This window comes from Sporothrix schenckii (assembly GCF_000961545.1).
Source record: "Sporothrix schenckii 1099-18 chromosome Unknown Cont47, whole genome shotgun sequence".
In the NCBI taxonomy this organism is placed as follows: domain Eukaryota; kingdom Fungi; phylum Ascomycota; class Sordariomycetes; order Ophiostomatales; family Ophiostomataceae; genus Sporothrix; species Sporothrix schenckii.
Window position 1 is genome coordinate 2,162,226 of NW_015971148.1, and position 24,196 is coordinate 2,186,421.

A 24,196-nucleotide genomic window follows, 5' to 3' on the forward strand; every position below is an offset into this window, starting at 1 on the left:
CTTTTTCCTTCTTGTACTGCCTTTTCTTTCCTTTTCACACTTCTCTTTTCCTCTTCCATTCCCTCCCTCTCCCTTCCTTTCACATCATATTCTTATTTTCTTTCTTCCCTTTCTTTGTTCTCGTTCGTTCTGCACCCGTGCGACTGCATTCCACCGGTCATTGAACCGTATAACGCACAAATCTCGCGAACTGATCTCGCATTGTTCCACGGCTTTGCTGCTCAGATATCCCTACGGCCGGAAAACACACAGGAACGGCGTCAACGCGAGCCGTTATTTCATTACACACGGTGACACTTTTAACGAACCGTAACGTGCTATTCGATACTCTTTCTATGATCCGAATCCACTCACGACTCGACCTACCACTCGAATTTAGCCTGTTCCCATTTTCTTCTACTCTCTCCGATCATCTGTCGTTATTTCCTCCTCGCCGCACTGAGGAAGACACAGACAAACGAACGACTTCGAGACGTGAACTGAAAGGACACACGGACTGCACGAGACCTACCTACCGCCGGATTTCGCTTGGGTCTTTCCTGGAAATTGCATCTGCCTAGATTGAGACTACGTCGAATCGAACTTTTTTACCTCTGCGAAACTCTCGACAAGTATGGGGCCGAACCAACCGAATTTCGAGTGACGACACCATTTCCTACTCTTCACCGTTCAACCTTGAGATTTTTTTTGTTACGTTAAGAACCTGCGTGTCGACTCTCCCTCTACCAGAGCCAACCCTGAGCGTTGTAGCTCACGTTTCTTCTCCTTCTTCTTCTTCTTCTTCTTCTTCTTCTTCTTCTTCCTCTTAATTCCAAATACGCCCAATATGCCGTCCATCGACGTGGCGATGATCCGCAGCGTTGCGACGAGGAGGAGCTTTCTTGATGTCCTCGCTGCAGCCGTTGGACCAGCTGTCTACGGCAGAGGTGTTGCTGATGTGGAGGGTAAGATCACAGACGTCAAGACCGCCTTCTCTAGTTGGGATAACTGCATGAAGGCGGACTTTTGCAAGTATGTTTATTTTCTCTTCACTCCGGATTTTTTGTACTCACTACCAAACTAGCCAACCACTAACATGTGTTCCTAGGTGGCCAGTGATCGCGATCATCATTGTTGGCGGCTTGATCGTGCTGTCCATCGTGTGGTGCATTGCTCGCTGCTTGTGCTGCGGTTTGTCGTGCTGCTGCGAATGCTGCTATTGCCTCAAGTGCTGTGGTGACTGCTGTGGCTGCTGCGATCCGCCGCGTGGTAAGAGGAACAAGTACCTCGACGAGCCTTACATCCCGCCACACCAGGGATATCGTTCCGAGGCCCCCATGGCAACCGGTCTGCCGTACAAGGCGCCAGTTGCAGATGCTCCGCAGTTCGCCAACTTCGACGTCAGCAAATCAGCCGGCCACGAAGATGCTCTGCCCGCCATGCCGAGTTGGGAGACCGCAAACAACAAGAAGGTTTACCTCGAGGAAGAGGTCGAGATGGACAACCTCAAGAAACCAGAGAACACAACACAGACTGCACCGCTTTTGAATACCCGCAACGTCTCTCCCGGCCCCGGCACCCCCAGCCCGCTGGGCAGCCCCAGTCCCGTTGGCCCGTACGGTGCGCGGTCGCCCACTAGTAACACCCTCGGTAGTGGTCATCCGGCTGTGTCCAACGGCTACCTCGCTGCCGGCGCTATCCCGAATGTGGCTGGCGCCGGTTCTGACCCATACGGCAGGGGCGGCCCGGGCTATGTGAGCCCACAGCAATCGGGTGTTCTGGACCACTACGATGCCGAGCTGGAGGATAACAACAACAATCATGGTGGATATGGTGCCGGTGCTATGGCTGCAGGTGCTCTGGGTGCTGGCGCAATGGGCCGTCAGTCTCCGCACCAATTCAACAACCAACGGCCTGGCTACGGTGGCGCCAGCCCGCCACCACAGCAACGACAGGGTGGCTATGGACGTGCCGGCCAGGGTCCCAATGCCGGAAACTACTATGACGGCTACCGTGGAAGTGCCAACAACACTCCTCAGGGCTACGGCATGGAACGCCGCTCGCCGCGTATCCCGGATCTCGGTATGGATAACCGGTCGCCCCGCATACCCGATGTTGGCGGTGTGGACAACAGGTCTCCTCGTATCCCAGAGCTTAGCTCGGGGAACGAATCTGATTTTGGTGTGACCAGTAGCCCCAATCGGTATGCCAGCCCGGCTCCCTACGGTGCCGCCTCTTCGCAGGCACCTGCCAACGGCCGCCTAATGAATAACCGCCCACCGCCACAGCGCCAGTACTCGGGCGCGACCACGGGCAACGGTGGCAGCTCAGCCTACGGCAGCCAGAACAACGTCAACAGAATCAACACGAATACGAGCAACAACAAGAACAATGAAAACTATGGCCCTGCTGAGATGCCGGCATCGCCGACCCTACAGAACAGTGGCGGCTTTGACTTTATCAGCGGATCCAGCCGACCGCAAGCACACGGCCAGGACTCGTACGGCAGCAGCAGCGCCAACAACTACAACGGCGGCTACGATAGTAGCAGCAGCCGGCCATTGAACAACACGTCAAGCCCGCCACCGTTGCAACAGCCACAGCCGGAGCGTACCGGGTACCCAGGGTACCGGGCGTACCGTGGCTAAATAGAACTACAGCATGGTATTACCTCAGTTGAAAATGCATCTAAAAGGACCATTATTTGTTTCGCAGCTTTTTACCTTTTTTTTTATCTACTATTCTTGGAGTTTGCTAGACGCATCCACACATTATATGGCGGAGTTAACCCATTTTCATTTTACTTTTTTCTTGGTTCTGTTTTTATACATGTATTTTGCTCCTAGTATTTCTTGGGTTCACTCTTAGTTTGGGATATATCTTCCCTAAGAAATGATTATACAACATGCATATGCTTTGGTTTAGGGAAAGAGGTACCTGGAATGCTCAACTTGATATGTTTAATGTATTTTACCTCTTTGTATGCTTTTGATTTGAAAGCTTAAATGCGACGCCCTTGGCGGCGTCAATGGCGTTTTCTCCTTGAATATGAATCAGTGCCCTCTTGCTTTCCGAGTAAATGTTTCCGCCATAGTCCCCTCATAGCAAAGCATACCCCGATATGGCCTTGTCTTGTCAACCGGCCCGACAATGTATATATGAGCGAATGTATGCAGATTCTTGTTCCCTCTCCTTAGTTTTTCCAGAGTACAAAACAAAGCCCCCCGAAACGCACAACGATTTTGCGTCCTGTTTTAAGCTGTGGCATTTATCATGAAACGAGTGAGATGTTGGTGAAATCCAGTGGAAATGAAAATGCAAACGCAAACTAATGCACATAACCTGAAAAGTGGTATCAAAGTAAACGACAAACATAAGGGACATTTTCCAGTTGTAAATGGTTGAGGAAAGTGTTATAAACATAGGAGAGGCATCAAAGAGAGAACAAATGAAATTCGTAACTTGGATTTTAATCACTGCGCCGGCGGAGGAGTTTTTGGAGTTCGCTCGTCTTGATCAGACGCTTCGTCAATCGAACCATTAACAATTCGGAGCGGGCCGAGGTGCGGCTGTAGCAGTGGTGACGGCGGGTCGGGCGATAAATATGCGCATGGGGCGGGTACGCTTGGAAGTTCCGACGGTGCGACTTGTGTGACTGGAGAAATTGGCGTGACCTGGACCGTAGGGATATTGCCAGAGGTTTCCATTGGAACGTCGCTTGAGGAATCAATTACAGTACCCGCCCCAGAACCTGACGAGGAAGCGCGCTGGTGCGAGAAACCACTGTCAGAAAACCGCACCGTCTTACTCGAATTACTTCGCACGCTCGTCTGAGTGCTATTACCACCGGCAATTGTCGAACTGCCAGCTGTGATAGTCGTGTTCGCACTTCCCGAGCGCATGTGGGATGTGCGAGCGTACGTTGGGGATGCTGGAGATGTCTGTGACACTAGCTGCTTGAGATCGCCGCTAAAGGGAAAGGAGCCTGAGGTAGGTGAGATAGGTGACGTGGGAGGTGAGGTTTTGGACGTAGTCGAGTACCACGGAATCGGCGGGAGTCCGCGTTCGTTCTGCATCGGATCCGCATATTGAGTGGGTGTTATTTGGGCGCTGGGCCGCCGAGCGCTTGGCGGCGGGGGTCCTGAGTAGTGCCTGTTGAGCATGACTATCGATGGGCCTTTGCCGCTGTTGCTGTTGCTTCGGGTTGGGCCGTCAAAGTCGCTGCGACCTGTCCCGAGGAAAGCATAATCCTCGCTAATGGACCTTCTCTCCTTGGCACGGGCGAGATGACGGCGAACAAAGAAAATCAGGCCTGCAACGAATATGGCTGTGAATGCGGTCACCCCAATAGCAATGCCGGCTATAGAAGCTCCCGAGAGGTTTTTATTGGTCGAAGATCCGTCCGAGTCGCTGGTGACGAGGGCCGGAGCTTCTGTGGATTGAGACGCAGGCTCAGAATTTGTCGAGAATTCGGTCATCGTGACGGTGACTGGGTGGTGCGACGTATATGTCCATGTCGAGGTTGCTTCGACAGTGGCCTTGGCGTTTAGTACTCTATTTCTGGTTAGTGGACTGGTATATGGGACCCGAGGTTCATGGTGTTGGTTGCTTGGCCTTACACCGTATTCGTCTGGTAGATGGTCTCGACGTTGGTGGACGTAGTTAAAACTGTCGTAGTCGAAGCAATGAAGCTTGTGACAACGTTCGTGATTATTGCAGAAACGATTACAGTCGACGTAGAACGGGAGGCAGCCATTGTGTTGGCGTCTGCTTGGGCATCACGAGGAAGAATGTTCTCCGAAGCAATTGCTTCGGAGGTCGCCGAGGGTTCTATTGACGGAATTGGGGCCGGGGACGGGCTCTGGATACGTAGCGGCAGTGAGGTTATTTTTGCGTCGATGCGTGTGGCACTGGCAATTTCACTGATGGCACCGGGACGACGGCGGTTGATGTCTTCCAAAGGAAGCCCAGTCGGCTCTGCGCGCTTTCCTATGGAAGTTGTCGTAACATAAACCCAGTTCTTTTTTGAAAACAATAAACATTAGTTTTGTAATTTTCGATACACTCCACTTGCCCAGGAACAGTGTGCACCTACTGTCTGTGTCTCTGCATCTGTGTTCGTGACGTCAACTATAGACTTAACAACAGAGCTTTCGACAACTCTCTGGATGACGGTTGCGAGGCTTGAAGCGAAATGGGTGTGTGTGACCACAACAGAGCTGGTGGAGGTGATTGTCACACTGGAAAGAGTTGTTAGCAAACAAAATATATCATAAAAGATGAAGGAAGAGGGATGTAGACCATCTCCCGCCTACATTCACGTACACAGGTAGATAGCATTGTCCATTGTTGCATGACTGCCCGCTGCCACAGCAAGAGTTTCCGCAGCAGATGCCGCCGGACGGACAGCACCATTTGTTGTTGCCGTTGCTGGGGCTTGAGCAGCATGTGCCACAGAATGAGCAGTAGTTGCTGCTGTCACCAAAGCAAAAGTTGGTGCCATTGGCGAGGCAGTCCCGCTTCATATGCTCAGTCTGCTGTGGACGGCGAAAGCCGACTTGTGGTGGACGGCCATCGAGAGCCGGCTGAGGGGCAAAGCCGTCAAAGAAGTTGTGTGAAAGGCCGTCGGCTGGTACTGTATCGTGACCTCGAGCATGAGTCGGGATATGCAGCGGTCTAAGGTAGCCCAGGACATGGGCGACAAGACGTCCTACAGCAACTGGCATAGTGGAGTCTTTGACGGCTGCATAGTTGATCGGACGAGGTGTGAGAATTTATTTGGAAACCCGGATGGCGGTGCCCAAAAATGTGTCTTTCGGAGACAGTGTGTCGAATCAGGCCATGCGATGCGTGCGAAGAGACGGGAGAATATAGAGAGGTGACAATTGCGTTGTCCAGAGCTTAGCTGTAAATATTGTCGAGTGATGCCAGTTTGACAATGCCGGATGCGAGTTGTACGGTGGTTTATGATGGTCCAGAATCAATAACGTGCGAAACAGAACGGCGACCAGGACGGAGGAAACGTCGACGGGATAAGAGAATTTAAGGGTTGCAAGCCAAAGAGGAGGGGGAGAAAGAAACAACAAGAGGCGGACGACACGAATACCGGTTTCCTAGATCTTTGTCACACGGACGGTCGATGGCAAGAGAAAAAAAATAGACGAGCCATCAAGGAAGCACGGAGAGGCCAAGAAGAAACAGGAGAAAGCGTAGACTATGAGAGCTAGGAGGCTAGAGTAGCGGGTCTGGCTGCTCGATGGTAGCTTGTTTGGGAAGTAAGTAACGGTATCCTTTGTTGCCGTGTCTCAGATACTGTCGAATTGGGGACATATCGTCAGCACCACACTGTGGAGCTGGGACTCCGGCAACGCCTCAAGACGCCTTGTGAGAAAAAACGGGCTGTTTGGAGGGAGGAGGGAAGAGCCGATATAAGAAGCGTAAACCATGCCCAGGATGAACAAGGAGCTCGGGTGAGCGTTGAAGAGTTCGCGAAATGGACTCGGGATGAAAGTAAATGGCACACAAAATCAGTGAGATTTGAGGCAGAATCGTTGAAAAATAAAACCGACGACAAGTGAAGAGGACGACAGTCGGAAAATGGGTACCAAAAGGTACACGGCAAACAACGATAACGACCAACAGTCCACAATCGTCGTGGGTGGCAGCAACTTCCCTTGCCAATCAGGCGAACGGAGCGGGAGGCGTGAGGCGGAGAGGCTGAGAGGCTGAGAGGCACAGTGGATGCAGCTGGTGGTAGAGTAGGACAAAAATCAACATACACAAAATACCGAAAAAAAAAAAAATACAAAACACGCAACCCCGAAAAGGTGGTGGTGCTGTTCGAGGCAAGAGTGGTGGGCGGGCTCAGAAGGATGCGGCAAGTGCGAACGAGAACCAATTGTTCACCAATCCAGCCTCTGTGGGCAGGAGTGGGCAAGAGTGGACAAGAGTGGGCAGCGTGTGGGAAGGCATGTGTAAGTGACCGGGTGGAGCTAGGCATCACGAAGTACTGAGAACAAAGAAAACGCCCCGGCCACTTGCCCAACTTGGCCAATATGAGAGGAGAGGAGAAAATTGGTTTTCGTTAAGCCGTAAACAAGAAGCCAAGAGAGAGAGAAACAAGCCAACGGGATGACAGCGAACACGAGCAACCGAGGATGAACCAAGAAGAAACTGGGAGCAGCTGAGATTGTGTGGTCAACGACTGCGTATATTGACAACGGTGAGATGGGGTTGTACGGGACAGTGAATGCGAAGTAGAAACGCAGAGCCATACATAACGCAAGATGGAAGACAGAAGACGGAGGCATAACCTCTCAGCCTCGACAATGGCTTCACGTACGCGGGTGATATCTGCCTTTTGTTCTCTCACGACGTTGCGCCTTCCGCAGTTCCTGCTTTTCCTCCTTCCCTCTTTCCCACTGTCGCCCATTCTCTTTTACATCGTCTCACCTTGCGTCTCTGTCTCTTATCTACATCTCTCCTGCCACACCTGGTAGCTGCAATCGCGAATGGCCTCGCCCGGAGGCTGGGGCCTGCATGGGCTGACAATCACCTCGCAGGCCCCGCTCCTTACTGATTCGACGGCCGGCCGAAAGCCCAGCAAGGCGGTGGGCACCGTGGGTCGCCATCGCCGCCCTCGTTTCCTCTTTGGGGGCCGTCGAAGCTCGTTTTTCGCATTTTTCTCGCTTCATCTATTCTGCAGCTGTCCTTGATGCAGGTGAGACAGCCAATAACCAGTGTTTGGGCCGTGCCAAGCGCGGCACCAATGCGTTGGCACCAGTTTTGAGCCTCCAACGTCACATCCGGCTTTCAAAGGGCGCCGCTCTTCAGCTGGATATGCTGGAGCTCGCTGTTGGAGACTGGCGAGGTACGGAGTACTTCAAATCTTTGTGTATTTCTCTTCCTTTGAGTCGTAGCTGGTATCGACTCCGATATCACACCGCACGACGAGGCGGTCAGATGCTGCACGCTGGAGACAACGCGTAGCGTATGAATGTCGTACTTCGTATTGCTTGTTACGTATTGTGGATTGCCCTCTCGGGAGTGGTGACGGCATCGATCCATCCCGCCTGTAACCTTCTCCGTCATAGGTTATGCGCTTCGCAAACTAGCAGGCGCCGGAGCAGCTCGCAGGAGGAGGCCGGGGGACACTGGTGAGTTGCGTGTTTGCTGTTGGTGCGAACACACGTGTTGCGCAGGATGATTTAGTTCAGTGTCCTCAGTCGCTTTCAGTGGTTTCGGCCCATAGTATGCGGTCGCCAGCACCCCTCCCCCTATAATTGGACCACTTTACGCGTCAAGTGCACCCCGCCAGTAAGCAAAGCGTTTTAGCGGAGACCCTGGCTCAATTGGGGCCGGCCCAAGCCACGCCAAAAAACGCGTCCCTCACACTCCTGCAACACCTATCGCGAAACCTCGAACCGTTCAAAGGACTCGACGCATCGCCGCATGCACCCGTCCGACACCACCACAGCCGTTGCAGACGACAACCCGCAGCTGATTGACTTCGTAAACGACTCCATATGCCACAGCGTCCTCTCGCAATGGACATTGACGACATCCTGCGCGAGGTCGACCCCAGTCTCGACCCCATCACCGGCCAGGAAACGCACGACCTCCAGGCCCTCACACGAGCTTGGATTGCTGAGCGTTCGGCGCCAGAGCTACTAGCGTAAGATGCAGCAGTGACTGGGTTTTGCATACTCGTTGGATCCGCGAGGGGAAGCAACAGAAAGGGGAGACGTTTGCGCACATCCTAGTCCGAGTGTCGGCAATGGCGGCGGGGTGCTGACCGAAGCGGGGATTGTTTCCGGACAGTATGTATTGGGCCCGTACCGAGTACTGACTGCCAATTCTCTGCAGATGGCCCGTTGGCTTGTTTGAACGCGTAAACCAACGTATCACACACCAAATTGAAACCGTCGAGGACATGACTGGTGACATGGACCCCAAGACCAACTTTGCCCTTATCGTCATCCAAACCGAGCTCGAGCGCTACAAGTACCTCGTCCGCAGCTACTTGCGTGCGCGTATCGCCAAGGTGAGAAGAGGGACAGGGGGAGGGGAGGGGGGGAGAAGGAGAAGGAGGAGGAGGAGGAAGCTGTCTCATCTCCAACGACAGGAGCACGAGAGCATTCAAAGCTGACCCAATGGGCAATCCACGCGGCCATTTGCTCTAGATTGACAAACACACACTGCACTACCTGTCCACACCTGACCTGCGCGAACGCATGTCCGACACGGAGCTGGCCTACGCCACGCGCCATCAAGCCTTGCTGCACAATCACTACCTGTCGTCCTTTCTCGGCGCGTTCCCACCGAACCTGCAGAACCTCAACGACACCGCCGGCAACATCAGCATGATTGACAGCCCGGATCTCGACGGTGCCGTCTTTGTGCGTCTGTTGCGTGACGGCGCCGTCCGGGGCCGTGGCGTCGACGTCGACGAGATCGTCAAAGGCGAGGACGGGGACGTGCTGATTCTGCGGTGGTCAGATGCCAAGCCGCTCGTCGAGGCGGGCGACGCCGAGCTTGTATGATTTGCCGTATACCCAGATACAGCAGACAGGCCCGGACGGCAGTGCGTCGGCCCATGCCGCCCTTGGCGCCTACATAACACATTCTTACGCGAATATGAACAAACTATACCGTTGCCTGTTTTCCAAATTGGCTGACAAAAAAATGGAACGCCAATGAGGGAAGGACGGGTGTGTTGGACAGAAAATGTTCATACACAGGAGAGGCGAAAGCCGAATCAAATGCTCCCCGTGTGCGCCTAGACGGTATCACTTGCGGAAGCGGAATTCCGTGACCTTCGACGAACGCTGCCGAATTTCCTTCGTTCTTCGCAACAAAGGCGAGCATGGGTGCATCATGACAGGTGTCCAGAAGACTGCGTGTCGTCGTGTCACCGTTGTCGCCTGGTCTGGTTTGTCATCGTGTGTTGTTCCTCCGTGTTGACGGAGGTCGCGTATACGTCAGAACCCGTGCTGGACATACACTCTTATGTTTCCGTGCAAAACGGTAATATGAAACTCTCCGCAACGTATGTCTCCGGGATTTATTTTTGATGCAAACCACTAACACCGCGAACTAGGGCCGTGCAGCTTGGCAGCGCGGGAGTCTCTTTGTGAAAAAAATGAAAGCGCCGTACCATTTCGCCTGTCGCCAACCGGAGTTTACTGGTCGTTTCTCCGGGTGGACAACATTGTCATCAACCAACATTACTAATTCGCGTCCACCAATGCTGTAACCACCAAGGTCGTCCGTGCTACCAACATTCGTGGCAACATATTGAAGGCAGACTTCTCATCGAGCGCCACATAACAATATATAAAGATGCGTGCTGAAGTAGCCTGCGGATGCCCCTGGTTCGTTTTATGATTCTGAACGACTGCCTCATTAATCCATGTACTTTACCCGCTTACCAGCCATCCACCTTTTTACCAAGTCTGCCTCTCCTCGCTTTTTTTTGCAATCAAATCGATCTTTCACCAACATGGCTTCCAAGACTGTTGCCCTCATCACCGGCGCCAACCAAGGCATTGGATTCGAGATAGCCAGGCGCCTAGCCACTGAACAGAAGGACTATGTTGTTGTCATGGCGGGCCGTCGCAAGGACGCCATTGAAGAGGCTGCCAAGAAGCTGCAGGCCGACGGCCTGACAGTCGAACCCGTCGTTCTGGATGTAGATTCAGACGAGTCCATCGAGGCCGCGGCACAAGAGGTCGAGCAAAAGCACGGCCGCCTCGACGTGCTCATTAACAACGCGGGCATTAGCAACTACACGGACCCCAAGTTGGCCAAGGCCAGCCCGGCCGTCAAGACGCGCAGCGAGTGGGCTGCGATCATGAACACCAATGTCAGTGGTGTGGCCGCGGTGACGGACGCGTTCTTGCCACTCATGAAGAAATCGATTGAGACCAACAAGCCGAAGCGTATCGTGTTTATGTCGTCGACGCTGGGCAGCATGGGCTACAAGTCGGACCCCAAGGCGCAAACCCACGCAAACGTCGCACGCGCGTATACGACGAGCAAGGCGGCGCTCAACATGCTGGCGTGGCACTACATGGTGGACTTGGAGGGCGACACGACCAACTGGAAGATCAACTGCAACTGCCCGGGCTATTGCGCGACGAACCTGAACGGATACGCCGGCTACGACACTGTCGAGAACGGATCCATCAACGCAGTACGCTTGGCAACGTTGGGGCCTGATGGCGAGACGGCGACATACACCAACCGCCAGGGCGTCATCCCTTGGTAGTTGTAGATATGGTCAATGTTGGCAAGGGAGGACGAAAAGGGCGTGAGACAAGGCTGCGGATCAGCCTTGTGCAAGACTAGGCCAAAATGCACCCCATGAATGGAGGATTTCCGTGTTAGTACTTTGTACGCTACAATGTTACAATGGAATCCTTTCGACAAAATATGGAGCCATGAAAGTTGAGATGATATCACGTGGCGTGAGCACGCCCCGATTTTAAGTAAGTTGATCGAATGGGGGCTTCCTACGAGCCAGTCTCATCTTTGTCCACAGCCGTGTCTACGAAGTAGAGAGCATGACAGTAGATATGATATCGCATTGGAAAATTAAATAAAGCCTGTCTCAACATGTACAACATAGACGTGCCATGGACTTCCAGGTTCGGTATGGCGGATACTGTTTCGTAGGGGGCATTATGCTCATACGCGGCCAGTAGTAAAATGTGGCGGACAGAAAGGGGATATGGTCAAGGTGGCGGTTGCTTCAACGATCGAACGGCCATGCTCACTGGAAGAAATGGCAGTCCCTGTAGTGGAACACAAGTGGGCGGCTGTGGTGATGCAGGCTATTTCACTTCGTTCAGAGCCAAGCCATTGCCGCTGTACCTCTTTTCTCGTTCTGTCCGTAATTACAGGATACACAATGCCTATAGTCGGCGAAGTGAATAACTCCTTGGAGTGTGCACAGAGAAACAGATGAGATTGTTCAACCTGATGGGAGGGTGAGAGGATGGCCGTTTCCACGACCAAAATAAATCGTCCTACAGTGACACAAAAGAACATGCGCCTCGTCAACGTCCACCACTCAAGATCAAAAAGACACGCGGTCATGCAACAGCAGCAACAGGAGGTGGGAGCCAATGGCAGGAATACGGCAAAAATGAGGAGAAAGACGATAAAGCCAGGCGTGAACAAGGTCAGTATTGGTCCCACTTTTCACGGCACGCTGCAGACCCCTGGTCCTTCTTCATCTCCAACTCGGACAAGGGTTGAAAAGTTAGGAAATAGTGACGATGTCCGTTTGGTGTGGCGGCCATGCTGTTCGCTTCTCGTTCTCTTGTTGGTGGCTGTTTCAGTGTAAATTGCATTTCTCCTTTCTTTCTTTTTTCCCCTTGCTAGTGGTCCAGGAATGCTCAACCCGGTTTCCTTAGCAAACGGACTGAACACATTCCTCTCCACCCGTCACTTCATGTTTGGCTTGAAGCAAAAGCCGAACATGGACGGTGGCGTCTGTTGTCTTTCAACACCTTCTTGTTTGTGGTGTCCGGCTTCTGTCTGATTTCATGTGGCGACACGGCCAAAGCCAAGTTGAATACGAGGTGTTGTGTGCCGAGGCGAGTGCAGAAGACAACCAAAGCACCAATGAGAAATTAGCAGGACGCGTCCGCGTCTTGGCCCGAGCTGTGAGCTATCCCGCACACTTCGAAGCAACTATCTTACCATTTTGCCGGCCCGAAGGGTAACGCGATCTCATCGAAAGTACCCAGTTGAGAACCAACGGCGGGTCTCCCACTCGTTGACGAGCGAAAGTATTCTAATGCTCCTCCCTACGGAATAAGTAAGTTGTATGCATTGCCCAGTTGATCCCTGACACATTATCGTCCTTCTTCTGCCTTATGCCCCGTATTTCGATTGTGCGTTAGCTGTAAAATGTTCACAGAGGCGGTAATTTTAAAAATGAAAAAGTATCTTTGCGGGCTATAGTTAATTATGAGCTGTGACAGGGAAGGCGACCCAAAGACGCCCTCAGCTACAGGAAAAGGGGTGGGCAGCTACGGAAAACCGGCCTGTGATGTGTGGACTGACTCGGTCCGCTTGTGCTTTGGCCCCAGCGAACCAAGACTGCCGAAAAGCATGGGGCCAGTTACAATGCAACCTTCGTCACTCCTGTTAGTACATCGTATTGCTTTCTGCATTCTTTTCTTTTTTCGCAATGGCTCATTTCGTTTGTCCGTCCGTGTTCAGGCAGTAGCCTTGCGAGTCATGGTGACCATCGTGGCACGACAACAGGTTTCTACATGCCTTGCTCTACCCATTCAACCCATGCTGGAGGACATCATTACTGATCAGCCACAAAAACCAGAGAAACCTCACATCAAGTTCCCCAGACGGTGTTTCGACATCTGGTGGAGTTTTGCCCACTTCGTCTACCGCCTGCCTCTCTGCACCGCCTCGATCTTGATGGTACGAAGTACATGTATGTTGCGCAGGGGGCCGAATGGTTCCACGCCAGTGTATCGGGCGGTTATGGAGCGTGTTTTTTTAGTCTTCCACAACAAGTCACGCGGAGAATAGAACAATGTGTGGAGCAGTCGCATCGAAGGACCAAAGGCGCAGGAGTGTCGGTTCCATATCAATAGACTTCAAACAATATGTGCTCGAATTTAGGCGTCGCTGCACGATGCACTTCACAAAGGAAAAGCACGATTTGTACCGGGAAACCCGTCTCAAAGACTGCTGTGTAAAAATATACTCCATCCAATCTGCAACGCCGTTGTGTTGTGCGTGGACAAAGAGATATACACACGGTCGACCAGCGGGACACGGTTCGCATCACGCTAAATTGAGCTGCAACTACACCCCCAGACAAGTCCGCTGCCCCCATCACACGACGGCAACAGCTCAGTCGGTCCGCCCAGAGGAAGCCGCTTGCCGTTCTCAATAATACAGAAGGCAGAGACGACCAAATACTGTTGGGAGAGGAGGGGGGGAGGGGTGTCAGCGCGTGCCTTGCAGCTCAGCCAAGAACCCAAGAGCTCAGAACGTGCCACACAGTGAGCACAAACTTGTTTACACGCTTGTTTTGCTCCATATAGCTCATTTCCATTTTATATGCACCCGCAGACCATAGCTTTGTGGCCAGCTCGTAGAAAGATTTTACTATTTGTTAGTGCCAGGCCTCTCCCCTTTTCTTCCTCTCTTCACCTCTGTTTCTTCTCCTTTCCCTCTTCTTTTTTCTTCTTCAGATTCTTCTCACCAAGCATCCATACCACTCACCCCCAGACGCTCGTTCTCTTCGCTTCTCACACTCTTTGCAAATATTCAGCCCTTTACTTCGTGGCCTCTTAATACAGCAACCCAGTCTCGTCTACTTTAGTCACCTAATCATCCACACCAACCGCTACCATGCGTTTCTCTGCTGCCCTCTTCGTCGGCGTCTTCGCTGCCTTCGCCTCGGCCCAGTCCACCACCACGGGCACCACCACCGCTGTGTCCAGTGCCGGTGCTGCTCAGTCCTCGGTTCAGGCTACTATCACCAAGTGCTTGGACGCCTGCTCCGCCGACGACGTCAGCTGCCGTGCCAAGTGCATTGCTGTATGTGTCCACTACTTGTTCCCGGTACTGCTTTGTGCGTCCAAAGGTGACCTTGCTGCTAACTCCTCTCCCAGGTCCCTGATCCCAACGCCTCCCAGGCCAATGCCACCAACAACTGCGTGGCTGACTGCCCCAAGGGCAACGGCACCGCCTCGGACAATCTGAAGTACGCCGACTGTGTCGCCGCCTGCATTGGTGCCAACTATTACACGTCTACCGGCACTCCGGAGCAGACCAACGCCGCCGCTGGCTCTGGCGCTGCTGCCACCGGCACTGCCACCACCACTGGTACTGCTGGCGCCAAGACTGGCTCCAGCCCCGACAAGACTGCTGCTTCTGGTTCTGGCTCTGCCACGGGCACCGCCACCGGCTCCACTGCTTCTGCAACCTCGTCCAAGAACGGCGGCGAGGCCATGCGTGTCACGACGTCCGCCTTTGGTCTCATGGGCCTTGTTGCCGCACTGATTGCCCTGTAAATATATGCACAAGACGCACGATGAACAGGGGAGAAACGGAACGGGGATGACTTACTTCCAACATAATTCGAGCACGGAGAGTTGGATAGCGCTGATTTGCATCACTCCTTGCCTCGCGCATTCGAACAAAAAATACAACTTCACATAATGTAATGTCGTGGTAGGGGGTATTGGATAAGCTGCTTCGATGGATTTTGCAGTATTGGAAAAAGGGCTTTTCTCTACAAACGATTTAATCAAAGATATCCCCTGCAATCGGCCTTATCTGCTGCATGTCTACGCTTGTCGTTCGTGAAGACGTCTACCGCTGCTGTGCTTCTGTCTCCAGGGTGTTGGTCGGGTCCAAAGTGTTTGAGCAGCTGTTTATTGGTGGTGCTTGAGATCGACCGGCTTGATGTCACTGACCCACGGCAACCCAAGCTTGCGCATCTCAACGGCCAGCTGGAACAGGTAATCGTAGCTGCAGCATATGTCAGTATCAGCACGTCTTCTTCACCGGCCCGTGCGGAGAAACGAAGGAGGAGGGTGGCGACATACCACTCTGCCACTACCTTGGCCTTGTCCGGCGTATCACCCCACACATATACACCGTGCCGACGCACCAGCACCGCGTATGTATCGGGGTACTCGTCCAACGCCTCCTCCAGGAACGGAGTCAGATCCTCCTCTTGAGGTGTGTTCTCGATTACAGGGATGCGCAGGGTGTCGTGGTAGCCCATGTTGCCTGTCTTCTGGTAGCCACGGCGGAAGCCTTTGATCTGCTCCACATTGTTGATACAAAACTCGCGCCCGTTGCCGCCTTGCCGGCCATCTTGCTCCAGCAGAAGCGTCACCAGCACCGCCCACTGGCTGTGCGTGTGGATGCAACAGCCAGCCTTGCGCTTCGTGAATGCGGCCAAAAACAGCGGGGTGCACTGCGACGGCTTCAGGTTCACGGGACTCCGCAGATACGTGCGTTCCGGTCGGTAGAAGTTATATGTGCCGTTTGCCTTCTGTTCTGCTTCCAGTTTGGCTTGTGCCTCGAGTGACATAACGTAAATATCCGTGTTCTTCATCAACTCCTTCTGCACGCCAGAAGGCGCAATGTACACAAGATCCCTTTGCAATAGCTTGTTAGGAGCGCTTCTGCCATACAGTGGCCTTTCCAAAGAAGAGTTTGTCTCTACATTTGCGACTCACCCATCACGGATAGAAGCGCCACCACCGGTACCGGTCACCCAACCCAGGGTCCAGAACTTGGCGCACAGCGACGGGACTAGGTTCGCTGGGTGCTTCGGGTCGATGGAGATGACAAGCTGCTCGTTGTTGTTCGATGCCCCGTCTGATGTTGCGCTGGCCTCGCCGGACATCCTGATGCCTGTTCCTTTCCTAGCTCTCGGAAGCACTCTTGCTCGCCGCTTGGAGCCTCAAAGTTTGGTCGGCTAAAACGATTGTAGAGAAGACAGTTCCACGCAACTACCCTTTTGAACTGTGGTTCGGGTGTGACTTTTCCTGCGTACCAGTCAACCTCTATCATATCAGGGGCTCAATGCGCACGTAGCTCCACAGTATTCGGCCCTGGTCTAACGAAACGGAACAAAAGTTCCTGAGGAGGATTTTCCCGCTGCTTCACTTTGTGTCTTGCCTAGTCGCGTCTTTGATTGACTCTTTGCTGATAGATTGCGCCGTGATTGAGGCTAAAAGTCAGAACGGGTTTGTGGAGGTAGTGGGCATTGGCTTGCGATTTGGAAATTTGTCGTATTAGCTCTTTTCTTTTCGATGACCTAGCCTAATGTGCTTTACCAATTGGAACCAGCCAGCCCAATGCTGAGGCTTCCCAGTCCCTGTCGCCACCAGACACACCACTGGCGCAATTTGCACGCTCATTGCTCTCCACGTGGTCGCCCCCAAGATCAAGATACGCGGAAGACCCTGCGCCGGCCTCTTTGCCGATTTCCACGACGGGCTGTCAACGAAAGTTGACAGCTGGCCTTAAGCTCTTTCATCTCAATGTCTGTTCTCTTAAACATTCTCTTTGTTATTCAGGACGTTTGCCCGTTTTCACTCACATCCTGGCATCCAGCCTTTACCCTTCTTCACTCACCGATCAAAAACTAAACCAACCAGCTGCACGAATGTGAACAGCCAGACAGTGCCAGTCTCACGGTATTGTCTGAGATAGACAGGCCTCGTATCTCCCGTGAAACTCCGGGCCTATCTGTATCTCAATGCCTGGCTTGGTAGCCAATTGTCAGTGTTGCTGGCCGTGTTTAGACAGTTGAGAGGTGGCTGGTTTCGATCTTTGCCTGAGTACAACAGTAAGGGTATGTCGATCAAAGGACGTGATTGCTGTGGGGGCCAACTCTGCAAGCTGGGTACCCAATGCATGACATGTTATTTCGAGGCCTTTTCTATGTCATTTTTATGGCATGGTAGTGGTTTATTTTCTATCCTTCTGTCCTCCTATAACCGCTTCGTTTGGAAGGCACGCGTGGCAGTTCAATTGCCATCTCTCGTTCCTTCCTGTGCTTATAGTCGATGCGATCGGTGAGCGCGGTGGGCCAATTCTCATCGTTGCTCGCGCCTTCCTCTTTGTAAAATGGCCCGCAGAAAGGAGACCCCAGGTTTACACGTGGATGACCTTAAGGGGCAGGAACAAAGGGTGTACGATTTATTACTCCGAGGAATGGCACTTGGTGGAACTTTCGAAGCTGTTAGAACCGCAAAGCACAGGCCAACGGCGTCCCTGACCAAAATTAACTAAAATATGTGAAGGCGCCCCCGCACTATGTTCTGTCCAGAGGCGTCAGTGCCAGTTGCAACAGGTCAAGAGCTTAATACCCTGACGAGGCCGTCAGAGGAGGCTCCCTGTCACCGGACTGTTGGCCAATCAACAGCCCGCTTGGCGGATCGAGAGGGGGACAAAATACAGTGCATTCAGGGAGGACCACCCGACAGCAGTGCGTTAAAAAAAGGACACGTTGGATGATTCTGTAGCCTCGACGAGCAGAAGCTCTGCGCCGCCTCCCAAACCGTTCTTTTAAGACTCCAACCCACTAAAACATCGTCTTCCCTTTCTTCCCTTTCTTCTTTTCATTTCGTTCCTCAATCCGACGTCTGTCGCTTCACCAATTTTGCTTCTTCTCGCTGCTTTTGTTTGTCTTGAGAGAGAGCTCGGTTCTCTTGTTCTTCTTTGTCCTGCCCCTGTTTCGAAGGTCTTCTTTATCGCAAGCGATTGAGACCGCCTTCAATTCAATTGGTTTCTTCCATTTCTGCCCGTTCACAAACCACCATGCGTATCAACTCTGTTGCTGCCGCCCTCGGTGCGGCCATGCTGGCTGGCAAGGCCTATGCTGAGGATGTCCAGGATGACAGCGCGGCTGCAGCCGCTTCCTCCGTGGCCCCGGAGCTGCCGACGTTCACGGTACGTTTGCCCCCGCGATGTCGCAATCCGTATTGCTTTGCGTCAATCGCCAAGGATTGTCTTTTTACGATGTTTGGGTTTGCTACGCCATCTTTGTTACCAATACTGACAAGCTCCTGAAGCCCACGAAACTCAAGGCCGACTTCCTCGAGCAGTTCACCGACGACTGGGAGAAGCGGTGGAAGCCCTCCCACGCCAAGAAGGACATGAAGAGCTCCGGCAGTGAGGAGGAGGAGTGGGCTTACGTCGGCGAGTGGGCCGTTGAGGAGCCTACCGTCTACAAAGGCATGGAGAACGACAAGGGTCTCGTGGTCAAGAACAAGGCGGCTCACCACGCCATCTCGGCCAAGTTCCCCAAGAAGATTGACAACAAGGGCAAGACACTTGTTGTACAGTATGAGGTCAAGCTTCAGAGTAAGTCTCCTTGATCCGTATCTCAGGAACCATCGGTGGTGTGCGGCTGTGTGTGCAGGCGGAAGTCGCTTTTGCGCAAAAGCTAACGTTGCAACTAGACGGCCTGGAATGCGGCGGTGCGTATCTGAAGCTGCTCCGCGATACCAAGGCGCTGCACCAGGACGAGTTCGCCAACACCACGCCCTACGTCATCATGTTTGGCCCGGATAAGTGCGGCCACACCAACAAGGTCCACTTCATCTTCAATCACAAGAACCCCAAGACTGGCGAGTACGAGGAGAAGCACCTGAACAGCCCTCCCACTGCTCGCATTGTCAAGACCACGGAGCTGTACACGCTTATTGTCCACCCCAACAACACCTACATTATCCAGCAAAACGGCGAGAACGTCAAGGAGGGCAGCCTCCTGGAAGACTTCACCCCGGCCGTCAACCCGCCCAAGGAGATTGACGACGCCAAGGACACGAAGCCGGAGGACTGGGTTGATGAGGCTCGCATCGCGGACCCCGAAGCCAAGAAGCCCGAGGACTGGGATGAGGACGCTCCGTTCGAGATTATCGACGAGGAGGCCACCAAGCCCGAGGACTGGCTCGACGAGGAGCCGCTGACGATCCCCGATCCCGAGGCCCAGAAGCCCGCCGACTGGGAGGACGACGAGGACGGTGACTGGCTGGCCCCCACGGTGCCGAACCCCAAGTGCGCCGAGGTGTCTGGCTGTGGCCCGTGGACCAAGCCCATGAAGAAGAACCCTGACTACAAGGGCAAGTGGTCTGCGCCTCTCATCGACAACCCGGCGTACAAGGGTGTCTGGGCCCCGCGCAAAATCAAGAACCCCGCCTACTTCGAGGACAAGACGCCCGCCAACTTCGAGCCCATGGGCGCCATTGGCTTTGAGATCTGGACCATGCAGAACGACATCCTCTTCGACAACATCTACATCGGCCACTCCGTCGAGGACGCCCGCAAGCTGGCCGAGGAGACCTTCTTCGAGAAGCACTCTGTGGAGCAGCTGCTTGAGCTGGCCGACAAGCCCAAGGTTGAAGATGAGAAGAAGCCTGTGGCGTCGGACCTCAAGTTCCTCGACGACCCGATTCTCTTCGTCAAGGAGAAGATCAACGCGTTTATCGCCATCGCCTCGGCCGACCCTATTGAGGCCGTCAAGCAGGTGCCCGAGGTTCCTGGCGGTATCGCTGCCCTTGTTCTCGTCCTGCTTTCTGGTCTGTTCGTCCTCGGCGGCAGCGCTCCTGCTGCTCCGGCCGGTAAGCCGGCTGCGACCCAGAGCAAGGGTAAGGACAAGCAGGAGGCTGTGGTCGTTTCGGGCGTCGACACTGGCAAGGAGGGTGCCACCAAGCGCGCGACACGCAGCCAGTCCTAATAGCTGACCGTCTGGGAGAAATTTGAGACGACGGCAAGGGGCCAAGGCCCTGGATGAAGGGAATTAAAAAAAAAAAAGAAAGAAAGAAAGAAAGAAATACCGGGGTCTTGAAAGGACAGTAACAATAGCGGATCGCGGATCAGACTGAAAAGTAGATCAAAGCAAAGACAGAGGCAGTTGTCGTTGTCATTGTGTTTGTGGATATCTTTTTGTTTCCATAAGTTTTCTCTCTCGTTATTTTTTAGTTATGAAATCGGCGCAATGAAAGTGCATCTTACGTTAGGTTGGAAGAAAACGACCCAAACCCAATATGGCAACTAAACAAAATCCACGGTTCTCCTGTGAGGGCCTTGCCAAGCGTCGAAGTTGGTCCCTGTGAACATGTATTGTTTTCTTTAGCACAAACGGAGCATTATGACCTGCCCATTGTGTGGTCCGTCTCTCAACGTCCTTCCGACTGCGCTCAGCGGTTGGCGGCGGCGCGTGCCACTACAGCCCCTCTCGTGGCAGCTTTGGGCGTCCACCGGCCTGGCCAGAGGTGGGGCTCACGGGCGGCGAAGGCGAATCTGGACGCAATGTGGCACTCGCTGGCTAATACTGAATGCTATTCCCGTTTTCCGGGCAAGCAGAAACGCAGCTACTATCCAATTAACAGACACAGCATCGCCCGTCCTCCCTGCCGAATAGAGTGGGCCCTTCCTGCCCTTTCTTGTCAAACTTTCCGAAGCCGCCCCGCGCCACGCAAGGAAGGCACAAAAACACGGATCGTATCTGCATGTGTACTCCGTAGAATGGCAGTTGGAGCGGCCAGCCGCGGGATGGACAAGGGAAACACAGCATAAAGCAAAGAAAGGGCGTCAGCTAATACGGCTGGCTTGTGGGATTCGCTGTCGCGGTGTTGGCTTAAATATCCCCAGAATCCGACACCAACACAACCCTGAGAATTTCCCCGCGTAACCTTTTCCTCTGGGCAGTTGTACCTCCCTTTTGCTAGTCAAAGTCGCCCCTGGTCGCCCCTGCTTCGCCCTGCCTGGACTGCTTGCTACAGCGTAGATTCCAGTACCTCCAAGCGGCCCTACTGCGTAGCCGCCTTCTGGTCCAACGAACAAAACGACCAACCAGCGTTAGCAAGCTGCATAGCCAGTGTTAGCCATCGGCCCCTCGGCATTCAACGGCTCTATCGTTCTCCAGTGCCGTCCTTGGGCCGAATCGCACCTACTCCACGCCCGTGTTTTGGGTCGGCTCTTGTTTGGGGACAGCTGTCTCTCGCTCTTTCTCTGCCGTCCTCTGAGCATTGAGTTCTGTTTGTTCAGTCGGTTCTGGCGAGGAAAGAGGCAGCGCAAAGAAGAGGAAGAGTCCCAAAATAGAAGGAAAGACCGTACCCGAGCAGACAGATAAACTGCATCAATTGGACCGAAAAGGAAGGCATAGCCGGCGGCCGAGCTGGAACCTCAGTTTCTTGTGCTCGACTAGCATCTCCGATTCATTCTCCGTCCTCCTCCTCACCTATCAATAACACACACTCGCCCCCTCCCCTCTCCACCCCTCTCTAGTTCCCATGTGAAGTCCACAGGCCATCTCCACCCTCCACACCGATACCCCCGGCTCTTCTAACTTCTTGTCTTCTACGGGTAATGTCCTTGGCGTTGCGAACTAGCTAGCCCACGGTGGTCCTGTGGCCTCGTTTTCCTCAGCGACTTATCTGCTCGTCTTCCCTCTCGTCCATCTCGTCTTCTGGTCTTTTTCCTCCTTCGTCTCGTTTCTTGTTTTTCTGCGTTTTTTTCCTACCCCTCGTCCCTCTACTCTCTCCAACCCAGCTCCTCGTCCTCTTCGCTGCAGGCTTAGCTTTGCATCCTACTCCAAATTCACAACAATGCGTCGTCTAATATCCAGAAGCGTTGCGGCCGCTGGCTCCGCCCGGCCCTCGGCGCCCTCCTCGGCCCGCCGCCTTACTGCCAACATGATTGCCCCGCGCACGACCACCCGGAGCATCTACGCGTCCGTGGTGCGTCGCAACCCGGCCGAGTACAACGATGTCCGCCTCTCGAGCACGACCACGAGCTACCCGACGGAGCACGTCACGAAGGCCGCCACCAACGTCGCCGACACGCCCTACTTCTTTAACAACCGCTTCGTCGCTTCGGAGACCACTGAGTTCATTGATCTGCACGACCCTGCCACCAACGAGCTTGTCACCCGTGTTCCCCAGATGACCGAGGCCGAACTGAAGAGCGCTGCCGCCGCCGCCCAGGCTGCTTTCCCCGCCTGGAGCGCCACCAGTGTCATCCACCGCCAGTCCGTCCTGTTCAAGTTCGTCGGCCTGATCCGCGACAACTGGGAGCGCCTGGCCGCCAGCATCACCCTCGAGCAAGGCAAGACCCTGGCCGATGCCCGTGGTGACGTCCTCCGTGGCCTGCAGGTCGCTGAGGCCGCCTGCGGTGCCTCCGAGCTCCTCAAGGGCGAGGTCCTCGAGGTCGCCAAAGACATGGAAACCCGCAGCTACCGCGAGCCTCTTGGTGTTGTTGGAGCTATTTGCCCCTTCAGTATGTTTTCTACGCCAACCCCCTCCCCACCCCTCTCTCTCTCTCTGCGTCGCGTTGAGGACGTTCTGTGTGTTAACAACTGTTTTGTTAAGACTTCCCCGCTATGATTCCCCTGTGGTGCATCCCCATTGCTACCGTAACCGGCAACACCCTGGTCCTGAAGCCGTCCGAGCGCGACCCTGGTGCCGCCATGATCCTGGCTGAACTTGTTCGCGAGGCAGGCTTCCCCGACGGCGTTGTTAACATCGTCCATGGCGGCCACCGCACCGTCGACTTCATCCTGGACGAGCCAGTCATCAAGGCCATCTCCTTTGTGGGCAGCAACAAGGCCGGCGAGTACATCTTCAACCGTGGCTCGGCCAACGGCAAGCGTGTCCAGGCCAACCTGGGTGCCAAGAACCACGCCGCCGTTTTGCCCGACTGCAACAAGAACCACTTTATGAACTCGGTTGTTGGCGCTGCTTTTGGTGCCGCTGGCCAGCGCTGCATGGCCCTGTCCACCCTGGTCACTGTTGGCCCTGAGACTGAGTCGTGGCTGCCGGAGCTGGCCGAGATGGCCAAGGCCCTGAACGTCAACGGCGGCTTCGAGGCCGGCGCCGATCTCGGCCCCGTTATTCACCCCCAGAGCCAGGCGCGAATTGAAAGCCTCATTGCCAGCGCCGAGGAGGAGGGTGCTACAATCCTGCTGGACGGCCGTGGCTTCAAGCCTGAGAAGTACCCCAATGGCAATTGGGTCGGCCCGACGATCATCACCAACGTGAAGCCGTCAATGAAGTGCTACAAGGAGGAGATCTTTGGCCCTGTGCTTGTGTGCCTGAATGTCGAGACCCTTGACGAAGCCATTGACCTGATCAACAACAACGAGTACGGCAACGGCACGGCCATCTTCACGCGCTCTGGCGCCACGGCCGAGACCTTCCGCCGCCGCATTGAGGCTGGTCAGGTCGGTATCAACGTACCGATCCCGGTGCCATTGCCCATGTTCTCCTTCACGGGCAACAAAGCATCCATTGCCGGTGGTGGTGCCAACACCTTCTACGGCCGTCCGGGTGTCAACTTCTATACGCAGCAGAAGACCGTGACGTCGATGTGGCAGGCAGCTGATGCTCTGTCGCAGAAGGCCGACGTGGCCATGCCTACACTCCGCTAAGCGAAGAGCAATGAGAAAAATGTCGCTATGTGGCGGAAAATCAATATCAAAAATTTAGAATGGGTTTGTTTTCTGTGGATAGCACAACATATTTTTTCGATAGCATCGGGTGCATGATTCATGCATATGTGCTCTGTGCTACTGTGTCATGTGCACTCGGTATTGTGATAGATGCTGTGTCTAATATTGCCGCAAGTGTGACATGTAGAGATAGCCCAATTCTATCTATCCGTGCCGCTTCCTCGTCGACAACGTAACATGCGAAGCTGATAA

The 24,196-nt window shown here is 53.9% G+C and overlaps 9 protein-coding genes across 9 annotated transcripts; 7 read left to right on the forward strand and 2 right to left on the reverse strand.

Moving 5' to 3' along the window:
* Positions 1–826: 826 nt before the first annotated feature.
* On the forward strand, positions 827–2,627 carry SPSK_03223 (uncharacterized protein; the record flags this gene model as incomplete). The annotated part of the gene is made up of 2 exons (XM_016730064.1): positions 827–1,011; positions 1,088–2,627. The coding sequence occupies 2 exons, from the start codon at positions 827–829 to the stop codon at positions 2,625–2,627; spliced, it is 1,725 nt and encodes a 574-aa protein (XP_016585271.1).
* Positions 2,628–3,452: 825 nt separating this feature from the next.
* Positions 3,453–5,705, reverse strand: SPSK_03118 (uncharacterized protein; the record flags this gene model as incomplete). The annotated part of the gene is made up of 4 exons (XM_016729959.1): positions 3,453–4,533; positions 4,599–4,999; positions 5,075–5,219; positions 5,305–5,705. 4 exons carry the CDS (start codon positions 5,703–5,705, stop codon positions 3,453–3,455), a joined length of 2,028 nt encoding a protein of 675 aa, XP_016585272.1.
* Positions 5,706–7,490: 1,785 nt separating this feature from the next.
* SPSK_03684 (uncharacterized protein) lies at positions 7,491–7,975 on the forward strand (the record flags this gene model as incomplete). The annotated part of the gene is made up of 3 exons (XM_016730519.1): positions 7,491–7,620; positions 7,685–7,849; positions 7,899–7,975. The coding sequence occupies 3 exons, from the start codon at positions 7,491–7,493 to the stop codon at positions 7,973–7,975; spliced, it is 372 nt and encodes a 123-aa protein (XP_016585273.1).
* A 550-nt stretch (positions 7,976–8,525) lies between these two features.
* On the forward strand, positions 8,526–9,521 carry SPSK_03503 (GINS complex subunit 4; the record flags this gene model as incomplete). Its single annotated transcript, XM_016730341.1, has 4 exons — positions 8,526–8,653; positions 8,742–8,798; positions 8,845–9,022; positions 9,162–9,521. 4 exons carry the CDS (start codon positions 8,526–8,528, stop codon positions 9,519–9,521), a joined length of 723 nt encoding a protein of 240 aa, XP_016585274.1.
* A 959-nt stretch (positions 9,522–10,480) lies between these two features.
* On the forward strand, positions 10,481–11,248 carry SPSK_03599 (short-chain dehydrogenase/reductase SDR; the record flags this gene model as incomplete). Its single annotated transcript, XM_016730436.1, has 1 exon — positions 10,481–11,248. The coding sequence occupies one exon, from the start codon at positions 10,481–10,483 to the stop codon at positions 11,246–11,248; it is 768 nt and encodes a 255-aa protein (XP_016585275.1).
* Positions 11,249–14,373: 3,125 nt separating this feature from the next.
* SPSK_03631 (uncharacterized protein) lies at positions 14,374–15,038 on the forward strand (the record flags this gene model as incomplete). The annotated part of the gene is made up of 2 exons (XM_016730467.1): positions 14,374–14,562; positions 14,637–15,038. The coding sequence occupies 2 exons, from the start codon at positions 14,374–14,376 to the stop codon at positions 15,036–15,038; spliced, it is 591 nt and encodes a 196-aa protein (XP_016585276.1).
* Positions 15,039–15,401: 363 nt separating this feature from the next.
* On the reverse strand, positions 15,402–16,387 carry SPSK_03511 (methylthioribulose-1-phosphate dehydratase; the record flags this gene model as incomplete). The annotated part of the gene is made up of 3 exons (XM_016730349.1): positions 15,402–15,498; positions 15,576–16,178; positions 16,218–16,387. 3 exons carry the CDS (start codon positions 16,385–16,387, stop codon positions 15,402–15,404), a joined length of 870 nt encoding a protein of 289 aa, XP_016585277.1.
* Positions 16,388–18,309: 1,922 nt separating this feature from the next.
* Positions 18,310–20,230, forward strand: SPSK_03189 (calnexin; the record flags this gene model as incomplete). The annotated part of the gene is made up of 3 exons (XM_016730030.1): positions 18,310–18,441; positions 18,564–18,855; positions 18,882–20,230. The coding sequence occupies 3 exons, from the start codon at positions 18,310–18,312 to the stop codon at positions 20,228–20,230; spliced, it is 1,773 nt and encodes a 590-aa protein (XP_016585278.1).
* A 1,873-nt stretch (positions 20,231–22,103) lies between these two features.
* SPSK_03220 (malonate-semialdehyde dehydrogenase (acetylating)) lies at positions 22,104–23,923 on the forward strand (the record flags this gene model as incomplete). The annotated part of the gene is made up of 2 exons (XM_016730061.1): positions 22,104–22,773; positions 22,866–23,923. The coding sequence occupies 2 exons, from the start codon at positions 22,104–22,106 to the stop codon at positions 23,921–23,923; spliced, it is 1,728 nt and encodes a 575-aa protein (XP_016585279.1).
* Positions 23,924–24,196: the final 273 nt, after the last annotated feature.